Below are 23020 nucleotides of genomic sequence, written 5' to 3'. Positions count from 1 at the left end.
ACAAATGCGGCGGCATTAAAAGATAGAGTGGAAACGAGGCCTGGCGTGAGGTCACCGCTTCACGCGGCGCCGCGATCGTAAAAGGGACTGCGTGTGCAGCGGGGCTGAGGTGAGGTGAGGGTGGGCGGTCTCAGCGTTCACGGTCCCCGGCAGCCTCGCCCGGCTCCGGGGGTGAGCTGCCGTGAGCGGGAACGATCTCCGGGTCCGCCTTTTTGCCTTAAGCAACGTTAGTTTAACTTCAGTCACTGTCCTCCCCCGCGGCGTGGCTGAAAGGCTGAGGTGCTCTCCTTAGTGTTTAAATGGATTCCCCTCCTGATGCTTTGCTGCTTCAGTGTAACTGGTAAGTTGGGTTGTTTTTACGTGCAAGCAGTTTGTTTTTAAAACCCAAGCGCTTATTTTAAATGTATTTATCCCTCTTTTTTGTTTTCTGTCCAAGTGAGAACCAAGTACTGTCACCATCCTGGTTGCCTCAGGCACTGTTCTTGCTTAAGAATATCTCTTGTAGACATTAATGAGATTTTACCTGCACATAGATACAGTGCTGCATGCCAATTAATTTATTATCCTCTCAAAGAGAGAGAACAATTCTGTGCTGTCTTCACTCAGAGCCGTACCTGATGCGGTGCACGTAGCTCCTTTAAGGTAGCCTTCCATTTCTGCAGTTGGTTTTGTGGTCTGGTACCATTTGTAGCATAAAGGTACTGCTTGCCTCCTGTAGAACGGCCACTTCAGATTTGATGGTTGGCATAATTTGATTACTAACTCAGACTTACATGACTATACAGTATGTTCATCTCTTGCACATGCAGTCTACTATGTAGGAGTAGCGTCATCTTAAGTTTGCTCAGTAGCTGCCAGCAGTCACCTACGTTAGACCAACTTATTTTAGCTCTGTTTACACCAATAGAAGACAATGTCATTTTTCTACAGTCTTTTGTACTTTTTCTAAAGCCCTTTCCACATCTTGCAATGCTGAGCAACTAATGTCTCTAGAAAATAAGTTGCTTTATGAGGAGTGTATTGCACCGTCACTGCAGTAATTTCTTCCCTTAGCATCCCCGCCAAGGCCATGATGAAGGCAGCCCTTCCAGCTGGCTGCATGGATGCCAGAAGTGTCAGATAATGGAGAATGGGACACCACATCCCCCCCTCAGTTCTTGGAAGCCCTTCTCACCACCCACATGGTGCTGGCAAGTCCCTGCTGATGACAACTTCTGCAAGGCAGAGGCAATGAACATCCAACGTGAAACAAAACTGGGAAAAGGAAATAGAATAGGGCTCAGACCATAATAGCCTGGAATTTTATGTATTTCTCTTCCTTTGAATGATATAGGTAAGAACCCATAACACAAACATACACTTGGAAACTGAACAGTGAACAAGTCACATTCAGATGTGACTTTGGAAAAAGTGCAGTATGTATTTCAAGGCACTTGGTGATTTGCCCATCCTATCAGAGAGCTCACAAAGTGTATCTCATTTATCAGAATTAACTCGAGATCTTGTGAGTCTCATAATTACTCAAAAAGCTACTGATACTGACATAAATTGTAATAGAGATGTCATAAGGCACAAACAAATACACTGTGTGAATCCCACAGCTGTGCATGTATCAGTGCACATGGGTTAATTGTGTTTTCTTGCTTCTGCTAACAGTATACTTGCCTCTACTGATATCAGCTGACAAGTTTCTAATACACAGCTCTGACAGTCAAAAATCTGCTTATACTTTCAGCACAGGTAGTCTTATTTTTTGTTTTTAATTTGTTGCATAACATTTAAAGCATTTCTGAAAATTGCTGGAGTAATGAGTATGAGGGAATTCTGACCACTGCAATCAAAATCATTCTTCACACTTCACCTGAAACTGCCAAATATTATGTTCTGCTTTCAGATCTCAGGGGAGCACATAGCGTTTTGGGATTTTTTTGTTGTTGAGAGCATGAAAGTTAGAGGAGGGAATGCTCTCCTGTCTGCTTCACAGAACAGCAGTTACTGCTTAATTTTCTGTCCTCTCTGTACACGTTGCTTTGGAAGACATTTTGACATACTCTCGAGTCATTGCGTTATATATACACTGATGAACAAATGTGACAAGCCTTTCCAGTCTCTGCATTCCACTGAATTCTTTATGTCAGTACCCAATTCTTTTCACCTCCAATAGGTTCCACTCATATGCATAATGCAGTGAACCACAGAAAACCCAAAGCATCTTTTCTTCAGTCTCTTTAGTAGAAGAATTCTTGCACGTTTTCATTTATTTTTTCCATGCATGTTGAGGGAAAATATGCAGATACATAATTTCTATTACTTTATTAATGGCTCCTTGAAGTTATTTATTACCCTAATGTGCTAAGTATAAAATTAAGCTTATCAACAATTGTTTTGTGTCTTTAGAACAGAAATAGTAAATAGTTACAGTCAAAATATAGGCCAAATCTGAACATAGTCTGTCAATCCATGAACATATTACTAGACTGCATCTCGTGGGCATAACTGAAACCTGCATTTGGTGACTCAGCTAACTCCTCTCTTGCACGATAATAAGTAATTTAAAAAGATACAGCAGCACTACTTGTAACTAATGAATATTTTCCTCTGGAAAAAAAAAATGGCCTTGAAAAAAGCCTATAAGTCCAAGAGAAAATCAGTTCAGTTAGCGGTTCTGATTGAATCTTGACATACCTATTGCTGTCTGTCTCTTTGCATTACATTTAATACATTTACAATGCAGAAAATACTATGATGTTTTCCTGTGTTACTTTTTTAATTTCTACATAGGAACTCAAGCTCAATCTGTGACTTCTTAAGACTTCTGTATTTGTGCAGTTCACAAATATTTAAGCTGTTGTTTTTTACTCCAGCGAAGATGGAGCAGAGCTTATGATGACAGTGAGGCAGCTCTGAAGAGTTGGTTTGTAAGGCTATACTGTATGACTGTTAGCTTGCTCACTCAGATACCATGCTTGCATGCACTACACTTCTATGATGTGACTTCTCCAGAGAGAAGCAGCCTAAAGAAGTCAGTAACCAGAGGATTTAGGAGTAGTGCATTTCTTTTGTCTGAGAACTCAATGAAGATCAGCTAACCAGCTGCAAAATGTTTACAATGCAAAGAGAAGAGGCATGGTAGTCTGTTTTATGACAGCAAGACTGTGCTTCCAAAATAATCCGTATGTAAAATAATGAAAAAGCTATCTAAAGCACTGTCTTCTCACATGTTTTTTGGTTCACCGGGGAAACATTATAGTCAGAGCTAAAGTTCTGCATCCTGCTTGTCATGGAGTCGTAGAATCACTGAGGTTGGAGAAGACCTCTGAGATCATCCAGTCCAACTGTCCACCTATCACCAATAGTTCTCATTAGACCGTGTCCCTCAGCACAACATCTGAACGTTCCTTGAATACCTCCAGGGTCAGTGACTCCGCCACCTCCCTGAGCAGCCCATTCCAGCACCTGACCACTCTTTCAGAGAAGTAGTATTTTCTAACATCCAACTTGAATCTCCCCTGGCACAACTTGAGGCTACATACATAGGTCTCATGTTCCTGGCATGTATTTTTTCACTCTCAGGTTGTTCTGTGGTACGTTTGTACAACGGATGCCTTTGGCACCTAATTTAACACATGAGCATTCTCATCTTCTCCCCGATAATATTCTGCAGTCTGATAGACAGCATTATATTTGACTTTTGAATAGAAGGTGAAAAGATAAAACTCTCATTGGAATGTTTTTATTTGCAATTACTTACTGATGAGGTTTCTGACCAATATTGTATACTTCAGTGACTTCACCGTACTTCAGTCAAAGATAAAATAGAAGTGAAACTGGTTCTAAGGAAAGCAAAGTAAAGAAATACATATTAAGGGAAGATGACCTAGGGCAAGGTGAGTTCTGTGTTTTGATTTGAATCTATGTATTTTGTATTCTAATTGTTTCTGGCACCAAGTTCTGCAGCCTTGAGGAAGTTAATTAAATAAATGAATCAATACATTAAAAAATTCCCGTTCCTTTCATTTTGAAGTAGACACTCACAAAGGTAAGGAAGGTAGTGTGGGAAGTCCTAACCATGGAGCATGAAGTGGTGTCAATAAAAGTAAGAGGTGCTTAGAAACTCTGTGCAAAATGCTGAAATTCATTGACCACCACGTGACATGAGCGTGTTGGTTATTCTTCCACTTGTTCCATGTGTGTGGCAAAAATGGAAATCCTCTCAAATAACTAGCAAGTTATTATGGTTACTGCAGTTGTTACTATCTCTCTCTTTAAAAAGATTGCTATAGACTTACGTTTTAAAATTGTTCAGAAGAATTCAAGGACCTTCAAAGCAGCAGTTAGACTAAAGTTCGGTCCTCACTTCAGCTGATACTTGTTTTTACGAGGTAAGCCAAGTCAGGTAAGCCAGTAGGAAGGATCCAGCATAACACAGTCAGCGGTCCCACAGTTAGGTTATGTGAAAGGTGTGAGACATGGCTGTTCAAACTCCCTGCACTAAATTAGGAAAGCTGTTTTCCTACAGCTCTGGACTATGTTGTTGCCAATAAGATAGGATCTCTCACCTGTCTTGATAAAAATCCCCATCCTAAACCAGAATCCACTTTGCTGAAGATATGGAGTTCAAACAAATTGTTATCTTCTAGTTGTTTCAATTGAAGATTAAGAAATGGTTCTCTAAACTGTCAGAGACTTCTTCCGACGGAAGCAGGCAGTCATGAGAGTGCAGGGAGGAAGGTGTGGAAGCTGGCAAATGTGCAATTACAGCCAGCGGCCAAGAAAGGAACCAAAGAGTAAATAATTGACCCTGCAGTTGTAACACGGGGCTGTTTTATAAATCAGACAAAATTTCCAACATCAGTGCTTTCACTGCTTTATACTGTTGCCATATTCCAGTCTAAATATTTTACTATGTGTGTAACCGTGGCCAAGTCTAAATCTAAATTCCAGAAAAACACTGTGTTGAAGCTTACTGTGGTAATAGCTCTGAGTGTTTTGAAGTGTTTAACTCTTCTCATGAGCAATTCTTTTGTGCAAAGGTTATTCTTGGTCTGATTTTTCAGCCAGCAACTCATTTCAGTCAGACATTCACAAAGCCGGGAAATGTTTCCGCACGACTTGCCATTTTTAATTACAAAGAAAGGCACGACCCTCAGTTACTGTATAGGTGGAAGAGGAGGTCAGAAGTGTCTGTCAGCAGGTTGTTGCTGACTGCATGAAGGGTTCTACCCCAACAAACAAAGCTGCATGGCCTGGGCCACACATTTGTGTCACGCAAACAGAGGCATTTTCTGCACCCACTTTAATGGGGTTGGTGCAAGTTCGTAACGTGCAGCATTGTATCTAGTGGTATTAAAGGAATTCCTGACATTTATTGGCACTATTTCTCTCCACGCTTTGAGCTGCTGTAACGTGGCAGTGTAAATAGTGTAGAACTTCTCTGTAAGATAATACTGTATTTCAGTCTCAGCAGCAATTTCGCATAATCAGTATAATTAGATTAAGGTTGATTATTGTGTAATGGGTCAAGGGCTCTGGAGATCGCTCTGACCGGAGTTTTGTCATTTTCCTTGTGAGCTGAAAATAAGCCCTAAGCACAAATGCTATCCGTGACTTCAACATTTTAAATTTCAAGTAGGGTGCTTTTCTTCTCATAGGATGCAGTTTCTTTCAGCAAGAACTTAAGTGTCTGGGACAGAGAATCTGTTTTTCTCTGCCATAGAATGGGTTGTCAGAGTTGCAGCAGAAAGAGGCACTCAGTAAGAATTGCTTCTTAGAATCCAGGACCTGAAAAGTCACAGGTCCATCCCAAATCTAGTGGAAGCAAGATGATATTGTTCCAGCGAATTCAAACTATTTTGCTGCTTTTAATGAATAATTGAAATGACAATCCTGAGATTATGTAGAAACAGTGTATTTTCTTGATAAAATTAATTCATGGCATCATTTCTCCACTGTGGTTAATGATTTGACTCAGTTTTGGGAGGAAATTTTTTGCTGAAGATCAGCACAGCGTTCAACAGTCTCTGGATATAGCACAGTGTGTCTACATAGTATATATTTATACACACAGGGATACGTAAAACTCAGCAATTTATCATGTTCTGATGATTAAGAAATTTTGACAGTAGCAAACTGCCTAGTTTAGCATACTGCAAAGATGTAGATAACCTTATAACCTTAAATCCTGAACATAACACATTAGAACACTTTATCTTGTTCAGACTGCAGTTTTTGCTTGGTGTATCAAACCAAACTGTTGTGCTTGAGTGCTATAGGACTGTGCCTTGTCAGGTCAGGTCCCTATCCCCTGTTTATTATATTCCAGAATTCTTTTAATAGTGAAGATGTATTGTGGGGTTTTTTTCTACTCTGATGGGGAAAAATACACACTTCTCTATAGCTCTTCTCTGATACTTGTATGATGCACATGAACGTGTCTTTCTGCATAAGGTTTCTTCTTTCTGCATAAGTTCCTTCTGCATAAGAGATTGAGGTATTGTTGTAGTTCTGAAGTTAATTTCCAGCCTGGTCTAGGTAGCCAGCAGTTTGTCACAGTTGAGCACCAAATACCCTCCACTTCCTAAAAAGCTCCAGAACAATGTCAATTCCATGGGGCGGCTTTGAACCATGTTTGAGTTGGTTTAGAGGACCAGCCTAAAGCTACTCTCAGCTACAATTCTTGAACTTAACATATGGTATTTTCAGCACCATCTACTGATTTTATTCTATTATACTGAACGTATAACAAATACAGCTTTCATTTTGGTCAGAGTCTGAGCTGTGAATCTTACTGACAACACAGTAATACTTAAACTCCTTCAAAGCTGAGGGGCATGACCCTATTTTTGACTTTTTTTTCCTATCTGGGAATCTTGTTCTCATAATTGCCTTAAGAGAAGATATATTGATCCAAGTTGACCTAAAACTCTCACTCTCTCCTAAGTTCAGTTATAAGGAATGCATTAATACATTGCCAGCTGCCAGGGCATTTTTCTTGTTGTAGAATAATAGCAGGAAAAGTTCAGGGAACATGACTGCCACAAGTCTTTAACAATAATGATTATTAAAAAAAAAAAAAAAAAAAAAAAAGAGTGTAGCCTTAGGAGTCATGTGGATTTTTGGGAAATACTGTGTCTGTTTTTGAGACTGTGAAACATTATATGCAAGTCCCAGCTCTGTAACATCTTCAGCCAACTGTCACATGAGCTAAGCAGAATGACTTCCTTTACATCAAGTGCCATTTTCTCTTCAGTTCCTTACACTTAGGAAAGGTGTACTTTCATTTGTTTTCAGGGCCTCCCTAATGAGAAGGCTACTCAATATTAGGACCACTGAAGTGTTACCTAAGAATACAAGGAGCATGAAACTTCACAGTAAATCTGAAGGCTGCCCAGCCTTGAAGTTTCATAGTCTGCATAGTGTGAAGAATCTTAGATGCAGTGGTTAGGGACATCAATTTGTCTTGAGCCATTTAGTCTTACTGCAGGGCTTGGCTCTCAAGAAGGCATTTAGCACCACGCAGACAGAAGTGCTGGTCCTGAGGGCTGTTGGAAGGACTGAAGCACAGTTTGCCTTTCTGATTTTTATTGTTCACATGTTGTCCCCAAGATCTTTGGCCAATCACATCATATTGTTGATCCAAAAAATAAAAGCAAAAAAAGACAATGAGTTAGAGATCTTTACAGAAACACTCTCTGCTTTACACTCCTGAAACAGAAAAATCAAGAGAGACTTCAGAAATACTTCAGTGGAGATACAGATGGAAGTGTTTTGTACACAGTCTGTCTTTTTTCTCAGTTTTCAAATGTGTAGAATTTGTAATTTACTAATCTACTTGGCGTGGTTCTTCCAATATCTGACTTGTAACAAGTTCTATAAGATAAGATGGAACCAGTGTCCCTAATTCTACTTCTCCTAGTATTAATGTTAGGCCTCTGAACTTGCAAGCCGGGAAGCTGCACTGCTATTCTGCTCTGGCAAAGTTTACTCGTGAGCCCACATCACCTAATACAAATAAAGGCAATTGAGAAAAAATTACTTGATTCTGGCATTCTTGGAAGAAAAATAGTCACCACAAACAGCACTGTGAATAATAACGATGTGCTGTCATGTTGCTATTTCACTGCTGCTCTATTTCCTTTTCATTTTCTGCTAAGGTGTCACCTAATGAGGCTTATACCAGAGGTAAAGAGGAGATGTGAGGCTGTCGTCCACGGCTGGGAGCTGCTGAGTAACGCTTCCCTGAATATAACAATTCTTCCAAGCAGAGTTGGAAGATGTAGTGGAGCCTTTCACAACTTGCTAAGCAGACAGAATGATAGTAGCATAAGCAGAGTTGTTTGTTTTCTGAGTTAGAGGATAGACTGCATGCTGAATTCCAGTGCATCCATGGTTTTCATTAAACTTTGTGTAAATTTTCATAGCTGGGTTTTGTGAAGGTCCCATAAGTTGTTTATTAAGTAGTTTAAATTTGTGGGCTATATATTCAGGATATGGGATTTTTTAATTGTGCTTCAGTAGTGAAACATCAAAAAAGCAGTTTGGAAACTGTGCTCCTATGGAATGTTCACTGTCAAATGGTTCTCTCTGTAGCTGTGGGCTACGTTATTCTATCATGGACTGTTTCATAGTAGGACTCAAAGCTGAGAGCTACACTGTGTTTATGTAGGGCTTATTTTACCCAATGCATGTCTTACTCACGCTTCTTTAAGCTTATAAAACTTCAGTAGTATGAGAAGTGTATAAATCTTCTACTGTACATAATCATTGTTTTTATAAAAGGAGTGAACAAGCAGGGTATTTGGATTTTGTAGAAAATAAAGACAAGAAATTAAGTTGAATACATAATACAATAATCTGTGGTTTCATGCAAATGTATCAGTACAAATCAGGCAGTGTGAAGTTCTAGATGTGTAAGCTTTTTCTGTAGCCTTTTCTTGTTTCTAGTCACAGTTAAACTTTCTCAAGAACACCAGACTGAAAGTCACCCTCCTTTTGAGCTGAAGAGATCGGAGGTCTGCTGCTTATTTTTGTTTTCCATTGCATGTAGGAAGAAAAGTTCACTGGACAGTCTTCAGGACTGTTATTCCCAATAGGAAGAGACTTTGACCGTATTAAGACCACGTTTATAACTCATTCCCTCCCAGGGGTGCTCAAGTTGTTTTCTTAGCTGGGTCCTAATACTGGAGTACTCTCACATGCAAGTTTACTCCGAGCTCAGTATCCATTCTTAAGATGTTAACAACGATTTGGCTGTAGTGGCTGGCTCTCTGCAAGGTTTTATGGTCTGCTGCTGTTTTGCATATTACCATTATGGGTTGGCAAGCAGGGCTTTGAGACTCATGGGGTGAAGCTAATCCCTGCTTTTGCACTCTTGCAGAAATCTTGGCAGGACTTTAGGCTCTGAAGAGAGATGGATGGAGAAGAAAGGTTGGGGGAAGGCTGGAAACAGCATTTGAGACTCTGCTGGGAGTCAATACTGGCAATTTGTGTTCAGTGCGATAAAGTGGAAAAAGTGCTCATTTAGGAAAGCTGACAGGAGAACAGAAAGGTAAACTTTGCTGCTACAGATCCAGAACTCCTTCCTGACACTTTGACTGGATAGGCTTAGCTTACTATTTTAGAGCAAACAAAGCAACATTGAGTTCTAATGCCAGAGAAGTAATAGAGCGCTTCCTGTACTTAAAATGCAATTCTACATTCCCTGCAGAAATGCACATGATTTTCTGTGGAATAAATACAGTTCAACATGTTCGGTATTAATGTTATTGGCTTCTTGCTGTTTGTATTTTTGTGCCAGAATAATTTTATATGAGCAAAATGTCTTGAAAACTTTCGTACGGATGAAAAGCAATACTTTCCACTTGGAAAACGCCTCCAAAAGGCCTCATGGGGCATTCTGTGCTGTATCCCAATCTGTAATATGACAGTGATTCAGACTGGCCTTCCCAAAATGTCTAGCTCCTTGCCATACACCCAGTAAGCCCGTTTCAGTGGGAGAGTTTTTGTTTGTAAACCCAGGATGCCAAAGGAGATCTTTGATGAGAAAGAGAAGTATTTTGAGTGGCAGACTGTGAAGGTGAATCTACATGAAATGATGGGACGCTGACTGAGCCAGTCACTAAGCAAAAGGTGCTGTTTACTCCTGCAGATAATAGTGATAGTGACCATTGGTGATGGGCGAATGGTTGGACTGGATGATCCTGTGGGTCTTTTCCAACCTTAGCAATTCTATGATTCTACGATTCTACGATATTTTTATTTATTTATTTACATTTGACAGGTCTGTGATTCATTCACCTCTGAATACATGACAAGTGAGTAGGTTTGGCACTAGGAAGTCAGGACAGGGAGCTCAAAAAGATACAGTAATATGCGGTGACAAGATGAGTGGTGTTTTGTTAGGTTAGGAGCACATTTGTCTAGATATGCAGAGTAAAACTGACTCTAAACAGAATCCTTTGCAGTCACCAGTTTTGCATGTCTGATTAAGAAGGGGAAAAAAAAAGGCCTTTACTGATACCTAACCAATATGTCATTATTGGACATGATTCTTTAAGATGTATGTTAAGTCTTTATCATGAAGTCTAGCATTCATGACACACAGGAATGGATGTGTAACAAGTCAAAAAAGGATAAATGCCAGCAAGCCGAGTTCTCAACTGTAGGTCAGGGTGTTTGGGTGTCAGGCTCTTGGTATCTGAATCTAAGGAGTCCCATAAGCACAAAAGATGACAGTGCTCTAATCATAACAGTAGATCTCATAAGGAAACCAGATGGTTTTGTGAAAAGGCAAGACGTGGGAAGGCACCTGGAAGACTGCGGAGTAATATATCCCTCTGAGGCATCAGCATGGAAGTTAGTAGCAGCTTGCTGTGCAGTCAAATAACTACTTCCTAAAAGAAGCACACATGCAACATATCTTGCCCGTTACTGCAAACTAAGATTTGCATCATGAAGATACAGACCATTTCAGTAAGCAGTAATTAAACTTACTACAAATAATTTGTTCCATTCCCTTATGTAGGCACACCCTGTAATTGCTGCTCCTCTTGATTTCAAAATCGGCTGTATCTTACTAACTTTCACATAGATGGTGTTTTCAGAATTTCCTGTATGCTTTTACCAAAAGCATGCATCTCTTGTATGTTTTCCAGTATCAAAAAAACTTTGATTGCAGCATGCTTTTTATTTTCTACTTATAGTCTTGCCTATTTCTGGCCTCCTTACCTGACCAGATCTCTGATATTTCTTTTTTTCTTCTCATTCTAATCCTTTGAAGCAAAGCGTTTTTATATTTGTCTTTATTGCAAACCATTATCATCATTTTTGTTCATGATTGCTCAGATTTTTTTCTGTTTTAAAAAGAACATCGCTTTTGTAGAGGCTGGCATTTGAGGGTGCTTATTAGTTCTGAAGCTGTTTTAAATGCATTTTTTTTCTATCATCTTAGGTCTTACACTTCACGGCATGGCAAATGCTGCAAGTGGGGGAAAAATGATTCTTCTAAATGTTCCCTGTGTTCCTCTGATGGTGTCTATACATAGTTATTTGGCAAGGTAATTATAGCTTGAGTATGTATTAGGGAGATGTGTTTAAATTAGTCTGCTCAGATAGGAGTAGAAATCTAGCAAGAGCAGTGTAGGCTGTGCAACATACCAGGGGCTCTCAGCTGATGAATCCGTAGTCACTGTGCCTGTGCTGCCAATGGTATAACCAGTCTATTGGTTTCCAGTCTGGACAGAACTTCTTGAGTTGCAGCATACTTGGGGTTTGCAGGCAGCTGTATGTATGCCTGGGGTGAGGTGAGTGTCTCAGCACTAGCAGGCCAAAGTGCAAGACATATGGAAACTGTAAAGGCATTTCCTCAGAATTTTGAGAGTGCAGAGGTTTCAGTTTGAGCATCTTGGCTACACTAATGGTCCTACAAGTATCATCCTCAATACAAAATTGCAGAGTTTGTCCTATAGGTGGGTTCAACAATGCACGTCTAGGTATAGGCAAAATTACAGACAGGTTTGGGAGCAAAAAGGTTTGTTTGCATGCAGGTAGCTGAGCAGAAACACTGTGAATGTGTGTCACTTATTGGGCCCGTGTCTTCAGTTTACCTCGTGAATGAGCGATTTGTCTACTCCTCTGCACATAAAAGAATCTCCTCCAGAGGGCACCATTGGTTCAAGCACGATATACACGGTGCAGTTTCATCTTTTTCTTTTGCAGTCTATTGACAAGAAAGCTTAAAAGCCTCCTTAATGATTTTCAAATCCAGTTAAAATGCTATAGAAGGTAAAGGGTCTTCAATTCTATAATTTTAGTATAAAGTAAAACTGGATTTTTGATGTCTACAGCCAGCATTTTAACTTTCACTTAAAATAGGACTGTAGTAAACACAAAGGTTTGTTTATTCAGAAATTTGCTTGGTTTACCTGTTTCACTGCCATTCTTATTTCTTCTGCAGCTACTATTTGTGTGTGTGTGTCAAATTCACATGAGTAAAATCAACTGTCACTGTACAGCCCGTCATGGATTTCCTGCTGTTATGGACTACGATACGTAAATTGAGCAGATTCATTCTAAGAGTGACAAATGTGATAATTCTCGGGAGATTCCATCTGGTAATTTACAGAGAGCTTCCTGTCTGCTATCTTCTCAGTTTCCCAAACCCACGATAATTAAATGAACTGCAATTTATCTCTAAACCCGTATGCTACTAAATTTCTCTTATTCCTTCTGGAGGAACAGCTGGATTTCTGTATTGTTATTAAGCACTGGGCTAATTATTAGGTCTTCAAAGAGGAAGCATATAAATATGATGATATAACACTGGCATCAGAAAGCAAGGCAAGAAAAAGATGGCAGTAAGAAAACAAAGTCACATTTAACCCCCGTTTTTACTTTTGTATGATTGTCTTGCTGCAAGAGGATTTAATAGATAGAACTGAACTACATCCTGGGCCCTGGAGTGAGGAATTCCTTCGAAGAACCAAGCCTTGTATTCCTTACAAAAAGGATTAGCGGTCTCTGAATGCCTGACTAATTTCTTAAGCACGGTTTGTGCCGCTATAAAGAGAACTGTAGCAATTCTAATACTCCACTGCTATTTGCTTCCTCTTAGCTGTATCAAGGAAGACAGAGGCAGTGAAAGAAAGAACTAGATGGAGCAAAAGATCTGAGACTAGAGCAGAACAGTGCTGAAGTCAAGTCAGCTCGAATCATTTGCAAAAGTGCACATCCACTTGGTGTAGAAGGATCAGCTCTGAAATGTGTATTAAAAAAAAAAAAGCTTCACAAGCTGGAGGCACGTCAGTCATTTTTAATGGAAGCTATGGGTAAATTGGATAGAGTATCAAGGGTTCGGGTGCTAATAATTCCTGTGTCAGAGGTTACTTGTATGCTATTTGCACTATTAGTACTTGTGCCCTCTGCAGCAGCTTCTGCTGTTCCGCCAGCTGCTGTCTGCTCCGCGCTGCGCACGCACTGCCTGGGGATGGAGGCTTCGGCTCCAGCAGAGAGCTCATCGCAGTCAGAAGACCTCTTGGTATTTTGAGATAATGATTATTATTAGTGCCAACACCCCTTTCGGGGGGACCACCGCACTAAACTATAGCACAAAATTGGCCGTCCCCATTTGTTAATTAATTTTGTTTGTAAAATACTCCTCTGAGGGAGAGGGAATAAATGTTACCATTAAGGACTTAAATGGGCTTTCAGATGAAATACCATAACCAGCTGCAGGTCAGCAACAAACCATTCTTTGTTAAGGTGTTTTCCTTTTACAGAGATACAGACTTAACAAGCTGAATAATCTCATCCTTTTAAGGTAGACTGTTAAGGTGGACTACGTCTGTGATCAAAAATACCCTACAGCTGAGAGCAGCAGAAAGCAACAAGCAATGGTTCTTTCCAACCGGCCATTACTTTTAGTATAAAGTGTTCTGAAAAGAACTGTGAAAAGGGCTACAATATCCTCCTGCTCGTGGTTCATATCTTACACCTTTTTACCTGCTATTAACATTGTGAAGTAATCTTCAGCAAAAATAAAACCTATCTGGCCCACACAAGAACACATAGATTGAAAGTATAATCTTACCCAGGACATAAAAAAAATCAATCAGTCAATCAAACATAAAACCTTGATACTCGCTAATACTGTAAGCATTGCAAAATCAGTAGTGTGTGAAATTGCCTTAGAATAATTCCCCCTACAGCCTCCCCTCCCCACAAAAAAGCTGTCATCTTAACACAAGCCTGAAACCCTGAAATTGCAGGGAGAAATTACTTTTTTGGCCTGACCATCCTCTGACCGTTAAGCCACCAGCACACCATGCTATGGCCTTAACTCAGATAACCTCAGACGTTTTGTTAGAGTGTTGTTTAAATATCCTTAAGAACCCCGGTATTACGTAACCAACTTACAGAAATATGGAGAGTTCTGTAGGTATATCAGGCACTCAAGAAGAATCTTCCTAGGGAAGATGGAAAAATACTTAGACATTGGAAAGGAATATGCAGGAAACAACTGTTGACACAGTGGTTCAGAAAAGTCTGAACAAAATAAGCAAACACGTCACCGTAGGTTATAGCAGAAGAAAACCAACTCTCATAGAAACTACCTGGATACAATTATTTAAGCAAAATGGGTAAGAAATGTCAGAAGAGATATGAAGGGGGAATAGCTATGAAGTTCAGTTGCTTTTCACATATGGCAGTGGTTGTGCTATTGTTAATTGCTTCTACTTACCATCATTTTTCTATTTAGTATAACGGTGTAACAGCAGATACTGCACTGATCGCATACATAACAGGAACCTTGGATTTCCCTCTCAAGACTAGTAATAGTTTATAGAATATTACTATACACCATTAGTAGGCATAATACAAGAGAAGATGTGATTGTGCCATTAATTGTGTGCGACCAAAAACAGCCCGAGCATTTATTGCGATTCACTAAACCTACTCTGAATCCATGATCTTGATTTTTGAGGCGCCTTCACAAACCTTTGTGGCGTAACATTTTCCAGGCATGGACAGAAATAGGTAAGAATTCAAATTTTGTATTCATCTTCAATTAAAGGGAATTCACAATTAGACTGGTGACACAGTGAATTGAACCATCTGGATGTAATGCAAACAAAGGGTCCTTGCAGCTAACAGTGGCCTCTGAAAGAGGTGTGAATGAGCAGGCTGTTCCCAGTGCAAGAATGAGCAGGCTGTTCCCACCCTTGCAAGAAGCTTTATCGGGAATGCTATCCAGTAATTTTATTACCTTTTTTTATTATTATTCAGAATAAATAGAATAAAAACTAGAAGTTTTTATATTAATTAGCACTAATGTTTTAATATGCCTCTTTAATGTAGTGATGTAAAAGAGTAACTTGTGTTTTCTTGTTCCACAAGCACCTTGACAGAATTTTCCGAAGCTTTTAATTGTTTCATTAGTACTTCATACAGAGAAAAGCTGTTATCACAGGTAAATAATTTTACACGTACCCAGGGGTACAATCAGATATGAAAATTAATAGACAGTCCTGAGGAAAGAGCTGAAAGAAGAGATTTGAACGGAGTATTATTCTAACAATTACATTCTTAGCACTATGTATTTTTAACTCTTATGTGCATAGCTAAGCCTGAAAGCAAATGAATCAAACACAAAGTGCTCCATCCAATTCGTTATTTACTGACCTTGGGAAGATCCTGTACACCAGTTTCAGCTGATGAGGAATGCCTCTCTAATGAGACATGCTAACATGAAAGGTGACCCAGGGCTCTGCGTGAGATGGAGCTAATAACTTCTGCTGAGCTGATAAATATGGGTTTCACGCCAGCATTGCCCAAGCTGGAGGGGTCAAGTGACACTGTGGCTGCAAAAATATGGATGAAAGAAAGGAGGCACCAGCAAGAGTCCAAGGCAGAGGGTGGGAAGGCAATTACCAGTAACGTGGTGCTGGACGAAGCAAAGTAAACGATGTCATAATAAAATGAAACTGAGGTAAATGGATTTTGAAGAGGTAAATAAGTCTTTCACAGGGGGTACAAAACCCCTTCTGTTTTGTTAAGCTGAGTGGCGAGAGTGCTCTATATGGAAGGAAAACACTAGAGAAGAAAATCAGCCCAATGTTTCTGTGCGTTAGGGATCTAAAATGGCGTAAGCTGTTGATATAATTATGTTGTCTTGCTTTTCTAGCTACCTATCTTTATATGCTAGCGGTAATTGCTAACAATTATGAGACTGGGCTGCACTTTGCTGCTTCTCAGAGGGGATGCAGAGCATGCCCTATAATTCATCTTCCTGACCCAGTTCAGAAGAAACACCGCTTTGCACTGGCAGGAACTTCTTTGACAGAAGGCATGTCAGCAAGAGCTTTTGCTCTGTCTCACTCCACTGGCCACAACAGAAGTTAGCACCAAAGCTATTGTCCTAGATCACCGCTCTTCTTGCCATAGTGCTTAAGGCTTGTTTTTTGTTTTTGTTTTTTAAAGTATTTGCTGTGTGTAGTGAATAGCAAAGAGAACGTAGATGACACCAGTAGACGTTCTCGTAGGTAAAGTCTAAACGTTTGCAGATAAAGGTTTTATTGGCTAAACAACAAAAAGACCTGAATTAATATAATTCTACGTTCAACTGGATTTTAAGGTAATTTTTGTTAGCTGTCTAAGCCTACGAAATACCTACGAATGGTAATGCAATTTTAAAATCCAGAAAGATGTGTTGCTATTTCTGATCAGACCAGCTGACTTGCCACAGTAACATCCTTCCTGCCAGTCCAACCAAATGAACAGGAACAAAAAGTCCTGAGTGCCTCTCTCTGCGGATGAACAATATTAAATACAATGCTTCCACCAACTGCTTTGCAGTTTAAATACCAACATAGCTTAAGTAAATTGATACTTAAAAGGATAAAATAAATAGTCCAAGGTGCTGTTCAGTGAGTTAAAGCTGACATTAAATCTGGCTCTAATTTTGCAGCTCTATCCCTGTCAACTTACGGCATTAAATTCCCTTGATTTTCTTTAAATGCAGTGCATTTAAAAAAATCTAATTGTAATTCAGTAGAAAATAATGGATTCAGTATCCATGTGACTAAAAGAGAATCAGATGGATCTGGATGTGTTACCTGCAGATGTCTGGAAATGGTAAATATCATTTTTCTGCAATTAGCATTGTGCCCCATGGAAAGCCTTACGCATTCATATTGAGGCTGATGCAGAGGACTGTTCTGCATTGCAGATACCCTTACAAAATCTTCTCTGACTGCCATTTTGATACCTATTTCTTGCCAGTTGGTACAGTTAGGCGAAGTTGTAAAATGCCTGTTTTAAAACAAATAAATAAAATGGACAGCAGCCACTCCCCCTGAGTCCCTTCTGCTTTATTCTTCAGTTTTCACTCCAAATACACTCATTCTGAGGTGACTTACGGTTCTTACTCGGAAAGTTACCTTAACGTTGACAGGAATTTTGGTCACTCAAAGATATGAAATCTTGAACTATTCTGGAATTTCCACTTTAATTTTCACGCCGCAGAGGACTTCCCCTTGTTTCCACTCCTGTGAAACTGAAAGCAGCTTAGTCTAGTGTAGTTTCTGGGATCTTTGGGAATTCCTAGACATACTTTGGGAATTCCTAGCCAGCCTCAACCCCTCTGTGCCCTTACTCTTTGTGGTGTTGTCCCACCTGTTCCAGTAGCCTTGGTTTGATAGGGTAACAGATTTCTCTGAGCACAAGCGTAAGAACCAGCAAGGTGACTGTCCTCACTATCTTCCAATGTCCAATGGCCACAGTCCTACTAAATCGACCCAAGCATCCACACTTGCTTTCTATTTTGCCTTAATCTGAAGTTTTGTGAGGTCATGCAAAGGTGTAGCAACCTGGCAGTGCAGATCCATAGGGGAAAGCAGCAGCGAGAGCTCTCTTTGCCACCTCCTTCCTTTGCTTATGCACAAGAGGAAGAGAAAACCGCTGTCTCTTGTTTCAACTGAAGATGAGTGGGTTGTTTACATTCGTCTCAAAAGGCAGTCCCCTCCCTTAGTTCAGTGTGGGCAGGACTGATGAGAAATCTTTTGACAAACTCTGATAAGGTAAACGAGGCAGTAAGCAGATGGTTATGCTACCAAGCAGTCTGCCTGCAGACTTGAGGCCTCGCTGTGTGTTCCTGATACCCTCCTTCATTTTTCAACATGCATAGGAAATTAAATTAAAAAAAAAAAAAAGAACAAATCAGGAAACAATACTGCAGAACCTGCAGAACTGGGGTCTGCATACAGATATTTTTGTAATTTCAGTGTCCTCAGTGTAGAATCTTTGATGTGGTGTCGGAGGAGATGCAGTATAAATGGGACAGGGATACTTTGCCTGTACAAGAACAAACAGTACACTTCAATTATAGGGGTTAATCTCTAAATCTGTTCTTTCAAGTGTGGTGGTCCACTGTATGGGAACTGTTGAATCACGGCCTGAACCTCTGATTGACCACCTGAGGCGAGCGCTGAGTCAGCTGCAGGGGCACAGGTGATGGCAATTTCACCTGAGTGACCGGAAGGGGTGGAGCCTGGCTGCATCCCACAGAGACCCCATGTAAGGGCTGACTCCCAAGGAGGAAGGGTCTCTATCTGGAGATCACTCCCCTTGGAGCCCTTCTGTGAGCCCAGGACACGGGTGAGATCTTTATTTCATTACTCCTTTGTAACGTGATAATCTCTCTGGTCCTATACCTGTTTGCCACACGCACGCGTTTAAATACTGGTGCGTGTGTTTGAGAGGATGGAGCTGCAGAAACACAAGATTGTTCTCTCTGTATGTAGGCATACTGTTAAAAATATGAATTTTTGCAGTTCCAAAACATTACTGCACATACACTCCTGGGAAGATTAAAACAATTTCATTATGGCTATTTAGTATTTCTACCTTTTATTCTCTCAAAGTCAAGTAATCATTTAAACTATCTTACCAGATCTATTGTAGCCAACGTATATTTTACTTTCCAAGGAGAAGACTGAGATGACACTTCAAACCCAGTCACAGTTAAGGAGAGCTGTATGTGTCCCACTTAAAGCTGAAAGCTTGGAGTCTAATCTGCAGGAGGTGTGCAGTGTTGAAAGGATAAGCAAAGATGGGTTAAAACTTCAGGTGGCCTGCTGTCTTGCTGAGGGAGTGGTAGCAGTCTGAGTTATACCTCTCAGTGCTTGAGATCCATCCTGGGGACAGGGGCAGCCACCAGCTTCCAGCATTCTCTGTTTCTGGGTCAGATAACCCGAGCTGCCAACTTCCTCAGCTGGCACCAAACCATAGTAACAGAACTCCTGGATTTATGACTTCACGTTATAGTCATCAAACTTGCTTGTATGTGTCCCCAGATAAACAGTGGTAAGACAGATTATAGGGATGCTGAGTAGCCCACGGAAGTGGAGCCACGTCTTCTAAGAGTTTCCTGGATTAATACCGCTGAAGACCCTGACAGCCAGTCTAAAAAGGAAGTGGTCCATATTCAGTTCAGGATTGGAAAAGAAAATAAATTATTAATTTAAAGTGAGGCCTATAGAAGAAAAAGAAAAGGCTTCAGCAAACAGTTTCCTGCCCGATGACGAATAGTCTCCCCTTTCTCAGATGGCTGCCTTTTAAATAACCAGCTTGCATGGTGGCAGCTGAACAGAAGGAAATAACTGAGCTTGTCCAGGAGAGCTGCAAATGGGTCAGGCCTGGCTACACCAGTTCGTGCAATCAGCGTTCCTAACATCCACAGGCATCCTGCTGGTACCCACAGCTAGGCATGCAGGCGATGAACAGTGAATGCAACTGAAGAGCTGCTAGCTCATCCAGTTTCTTGTAGCTATTACTATAAGGTGAATAGCTCCCCAGTCAGCAATTCATTGTGATTGCAGCGTATACCTGAAAATGAGGTAAATACTCTCATGCTTAGCTTGACAAAAAGTAAGCTACAGAAACGATAAAGCTGTTGTAACTAAGGGACGTAGTTTTGTGGGAAAACACTGGTGGATGGTTGGACTGCATGTTTTGGTGCTCTTTTCCAACCACGGTGATCCTATGATTCTATGCTTCTAAGTTAAACGTTCCAAAAGTGTTTAACCGAACCTTTATCTCAGTGCTGTGCAAACTTGATTTAAAATGTTGTTCAGGAATTCAGGAGCCAGCTGGTGTTATTAACATGGTAGCCAATATGGCAGTCCCAACTCCTCCTAGCCAGCCGCTAATTTATAGCAACTGCTCTAACCCAAGTCATTACTGACTAATTAGAGCCCACAAGAAACAAAGTGATGAGCCAGGGAAGTTCCATAGTATTGCACGCACAAGTGCATGCTGCAGGCTGCTGCCAGGGACTGGGAACGGAGCAGTTGGGTATTCAGGCCTTTACAGAAATGCTTTTGTAGCTCTTTTTAAGGGCTGGTAGTTTGCTGGCAGTTATTCTCCCCGTGGATCACCAGGTCCTTGTTCTGATCCAAGTCTGCGGGCGTTCCCTTGCTCACCCTTTGTTTCACAGGGCTGCGTTCCCTCTAAAGATCTCGTTTTTTAGGGGGGGAAAGGACCCGATTACCACTGAACGCATTCACATCGAAACAGAGCCATTCAACTCTGCAAAAAACAAAGTCATCCCTGGGATAGAGAGCACATACTGACATCTCAGGGCTCAGCAGTTAAGTAAAAGGGTACAAAAGATAAACTTTTATCCCCTTTCATATATGGAGAAAAGGTCACGACGGGGATTTTCTTCTAATCTCGGACAACTGGGATGAACGCTGCGTGCGGTATTTGGGTCGGGAAACCCCATCTGTCCGCCCGTTACCGCCGCGTTTCCCACAGCGGCAGTGTAACTCCACCGCCCCGCTTTGTGCTTTGCAGTGCCTGTGCCGCTGCCGCGGTTCGGTTCGCACGGCACGGCGCCGTTCGGTAACGCGCTTTGTCAGCAGCGCCCACCGCGTACGGAGCAGCCGCGGCCCCGCGCGCTCCCGCAGCACCGAGGTGTGCCGCGCACGGGCGGCAGCGCGCAGCGCAGGACAATGGCTCGGGGCAGCCCGCCGCTGCCTTCCTTCGCCGCCGCTCCCCGCGCTCTCCCCTTTACATCCCCAGGCGGCGCGGTCGTGTCTGGGCTTCACCTCTTCGCAGAAGCCCCCTCTTCCCGCCCCTCCTGAGGAAGCGCTTCATCCCCCATTTTTTTTCTCCGCAAAGCCGTTCGCGGCTCCCCCCTTTCTTATCCCCCCCCCCCGACCGCTTTTTCCTCACGGGTATCTCTGCGTCCCCCTCTCCCGCCGCCCCCTCCCAGCGGCGCGGCCCCGATGCTCGCGCCCCGCCGCAAAGGCCGTGCGCGCGCTCAGGCGGAGCGGGCACGCGCCCTGCCGCAGCTGTCCCGCCGCGGCCCCGCCCCTCTTCAAATCGCGCCGCCATCCAGCAGCGGCGGCTCGAGGGGCGGCCGGCGAGAGGAAGGGACCCGAGCCGAGCGGCGGAGGGATCGGCGGGCGGAGGGATCCATACGCTGGAGCCGCCCGGCGGGAGGGAGGAGGGCGCGGGTGATGCTAAGCGGCGCCGCCGGCTGAGGCGAGGCGGCCGTTATCCGGGAGCGGGGGGGGCGGCGGCGGGGCCGCGGGGGGCGCGGAACGGCGGCGCGGGGGAAGGGCGAGGCCGCGAGGTGCGGCCGCCGGGCGGGGTGTGACGGCGGCGTCACCGCGCTGCGTCACTGTGCGGCCGCCGGGAGAACGGGCGGTTCGGGGTTCGGAGCCGTGCCGCCCGGTGAGCACGCGGGGCTCCGCCGCCCGAGGAGCGGGGGTTGGTTCCGCCCGTTGTTTTTGTCTGATGCGCGATCCCGGGAGCTGGGCAGGCTCCCTGTGTTCTTCCCTTCCTGCCTCCCGGCTCTTCAGCATGTAGCGAGCGGACGGCGATAGAGGGGCCGAGATACGCACAGGCGGCCTTTCGGACACGCTGCAGTTGGGAGGAGGAAGGTTAATCCTGGCAGCCGGCGCGCGGGGTTCTCGGCGGCGTTGGCGCCGCGTTGAGAAAATGGGGCTGGCTGGCTACAGCTGAGTCCCTCCGCTTCTGGGAGCTGCTGCGGCGTAGGGCTTCAACGGTTCTGGCATCAGGGAGCCACGCCGATGTCGGCCTGCCGTATGTAAAATGGAGAACGAAGTCTTCGCCCCCCTTTTGAAGAAGTTCACGCGCAGCCCTCTCGTCACATGGGTAAGCGTTGATTTTTGTTCGCCTGTCATTCATTGGTTTCCTCGTCGTTGGCGTTGTGTCATCATCCGGCTATTGCGTTTCAGGTTCGGACGTTCGGACCCTTAGCGGACGAGAATGGGACCAGCCTGGAGGAGTACATGACGCTGGTGGATGGCGTGTTCCTCAACGAGGTCATGCTGCAGATGTAAGTGTGTGCAGCCCTGCGCTGCCTGCCTCTGTCTCTCTGCTCGTCTGGAACGTTTGGCTTTCTTACCAAAATGCTTTTTTTTTCATTCAGTAGCAGCATGGGTAAATAACTTCTGCCTTGGATGCCTTGAGTAGTCACGTGGTCAGTGGCAGGGAGACTTTGGAGCAGAGCAGATGCTCTCATCTGCTCAGATGGTGGTGTAATGTCCAGGCGATGTGATTCAGGCTACACAGTGCAGTATGGGCTGATCACGCAATCTGGAGCTTGCTGGAAAATGAGATCGCTTTAAGTGGTTTCCCAGATTTCCACTGAGAAACGTAGCGGTTCTTTCTGCTGTCAAGTCATGGTCATAAGCAATGTGTTGAATAAATGCACTTGTCTAATAAGATTCTGGTACCTATCTTGGTTGGCAACGTACCTCTTAAGGATTTACCAATCACATCACACTGTTTGCCAGTGGAGCGGTCTGCTCATCAGTGCCTTCTGCTTCATTTCTCACAGCTCAGAATTTGAGTAGATAGCATTTGTGCAGTAAAGCTGAAACTGAGTGTGTGGAGAATTTTTTGGCCACGAACCACGGAAGAATCATTTTTACATAGTCTTGTCAATTGCTTATTGAACACGGCTGGGGAAAAAAAAAACAACTCCATCATG

General features: G+C 42.7%; 1 protein-coding gene and 1 long non-coding RNA gene across 36 annotated transcripts in view; both read left to right on the top strand.

Moving 5' to 3' along the window:
• Positions 1-106: 106 nt before the first annotated feature.
• LOC121110463 lies at positions 107-17344 on the top strand. Of its 3 annotated transcripts, none has more exons than XR_005858950.2 (3): positions 107-340; positions 1054-1333; positions 11450-17344. It is a non-coding gene; the product is annotated as an uncharacterized LOC121110463 (long non-coding RNA). The 3 variants fall into 3 exon arrangements; XR_005858949.2 differs by lacking the exon at positions 11450-17344 and adding an exon at positions 4706-8831 and having other exon boundaries at positions 1054-4666; XR_005858948.2 differs by lacking the exon at positions 11450-17344 and having other exon boundaries at positions 1054-8831.
• Positions 17345-21692: 4348 nt separating this feature from the next.
• The window catches only part of CCDC88A (coiled-coil domain containing 88A), a 77058-nt gene continuing 75730 nt past the window's right edge, over positions 21693-23020 (top strand). For all 33 annotated transcript variants that reach the window (XM_046939677.1, XM_040698491.2, XM_015283337.4 and 30 more), the window contains exons 1-2: positions 21693-22179; positions 22263-22363. In XM_046939677.1, the coding sequence (XP_046795633.1) occupies positions 22117-22179; positions 22263-22363 (164 nt within the window). In that variant the 5' untranslated portion in view covers positions 21693-22116. The remainder of the gene's footprint in view (positions 22180-22262; positions 22364-23020) is intronic.

Source organism: Gallus gallus, chromosome 3 (genome assembly GCF_016699485.2).
Source record: "Gallus gallus isolate bGalGal1 chromosome 3, bGalGal1.mat.broiler.GRCg7b, whole genome shotgun sequence".
In the NCBI taxonomy this organism is placed as follows: domain Eukaryota; kingdom Metazoa; phylum Chordata; class Aves; order Galliformes; family Phasianidae; genus Gallus; species Gallus gallus.
This window is presented reverse-complemented; position numbering and strand designations above follow the sequence as displayed.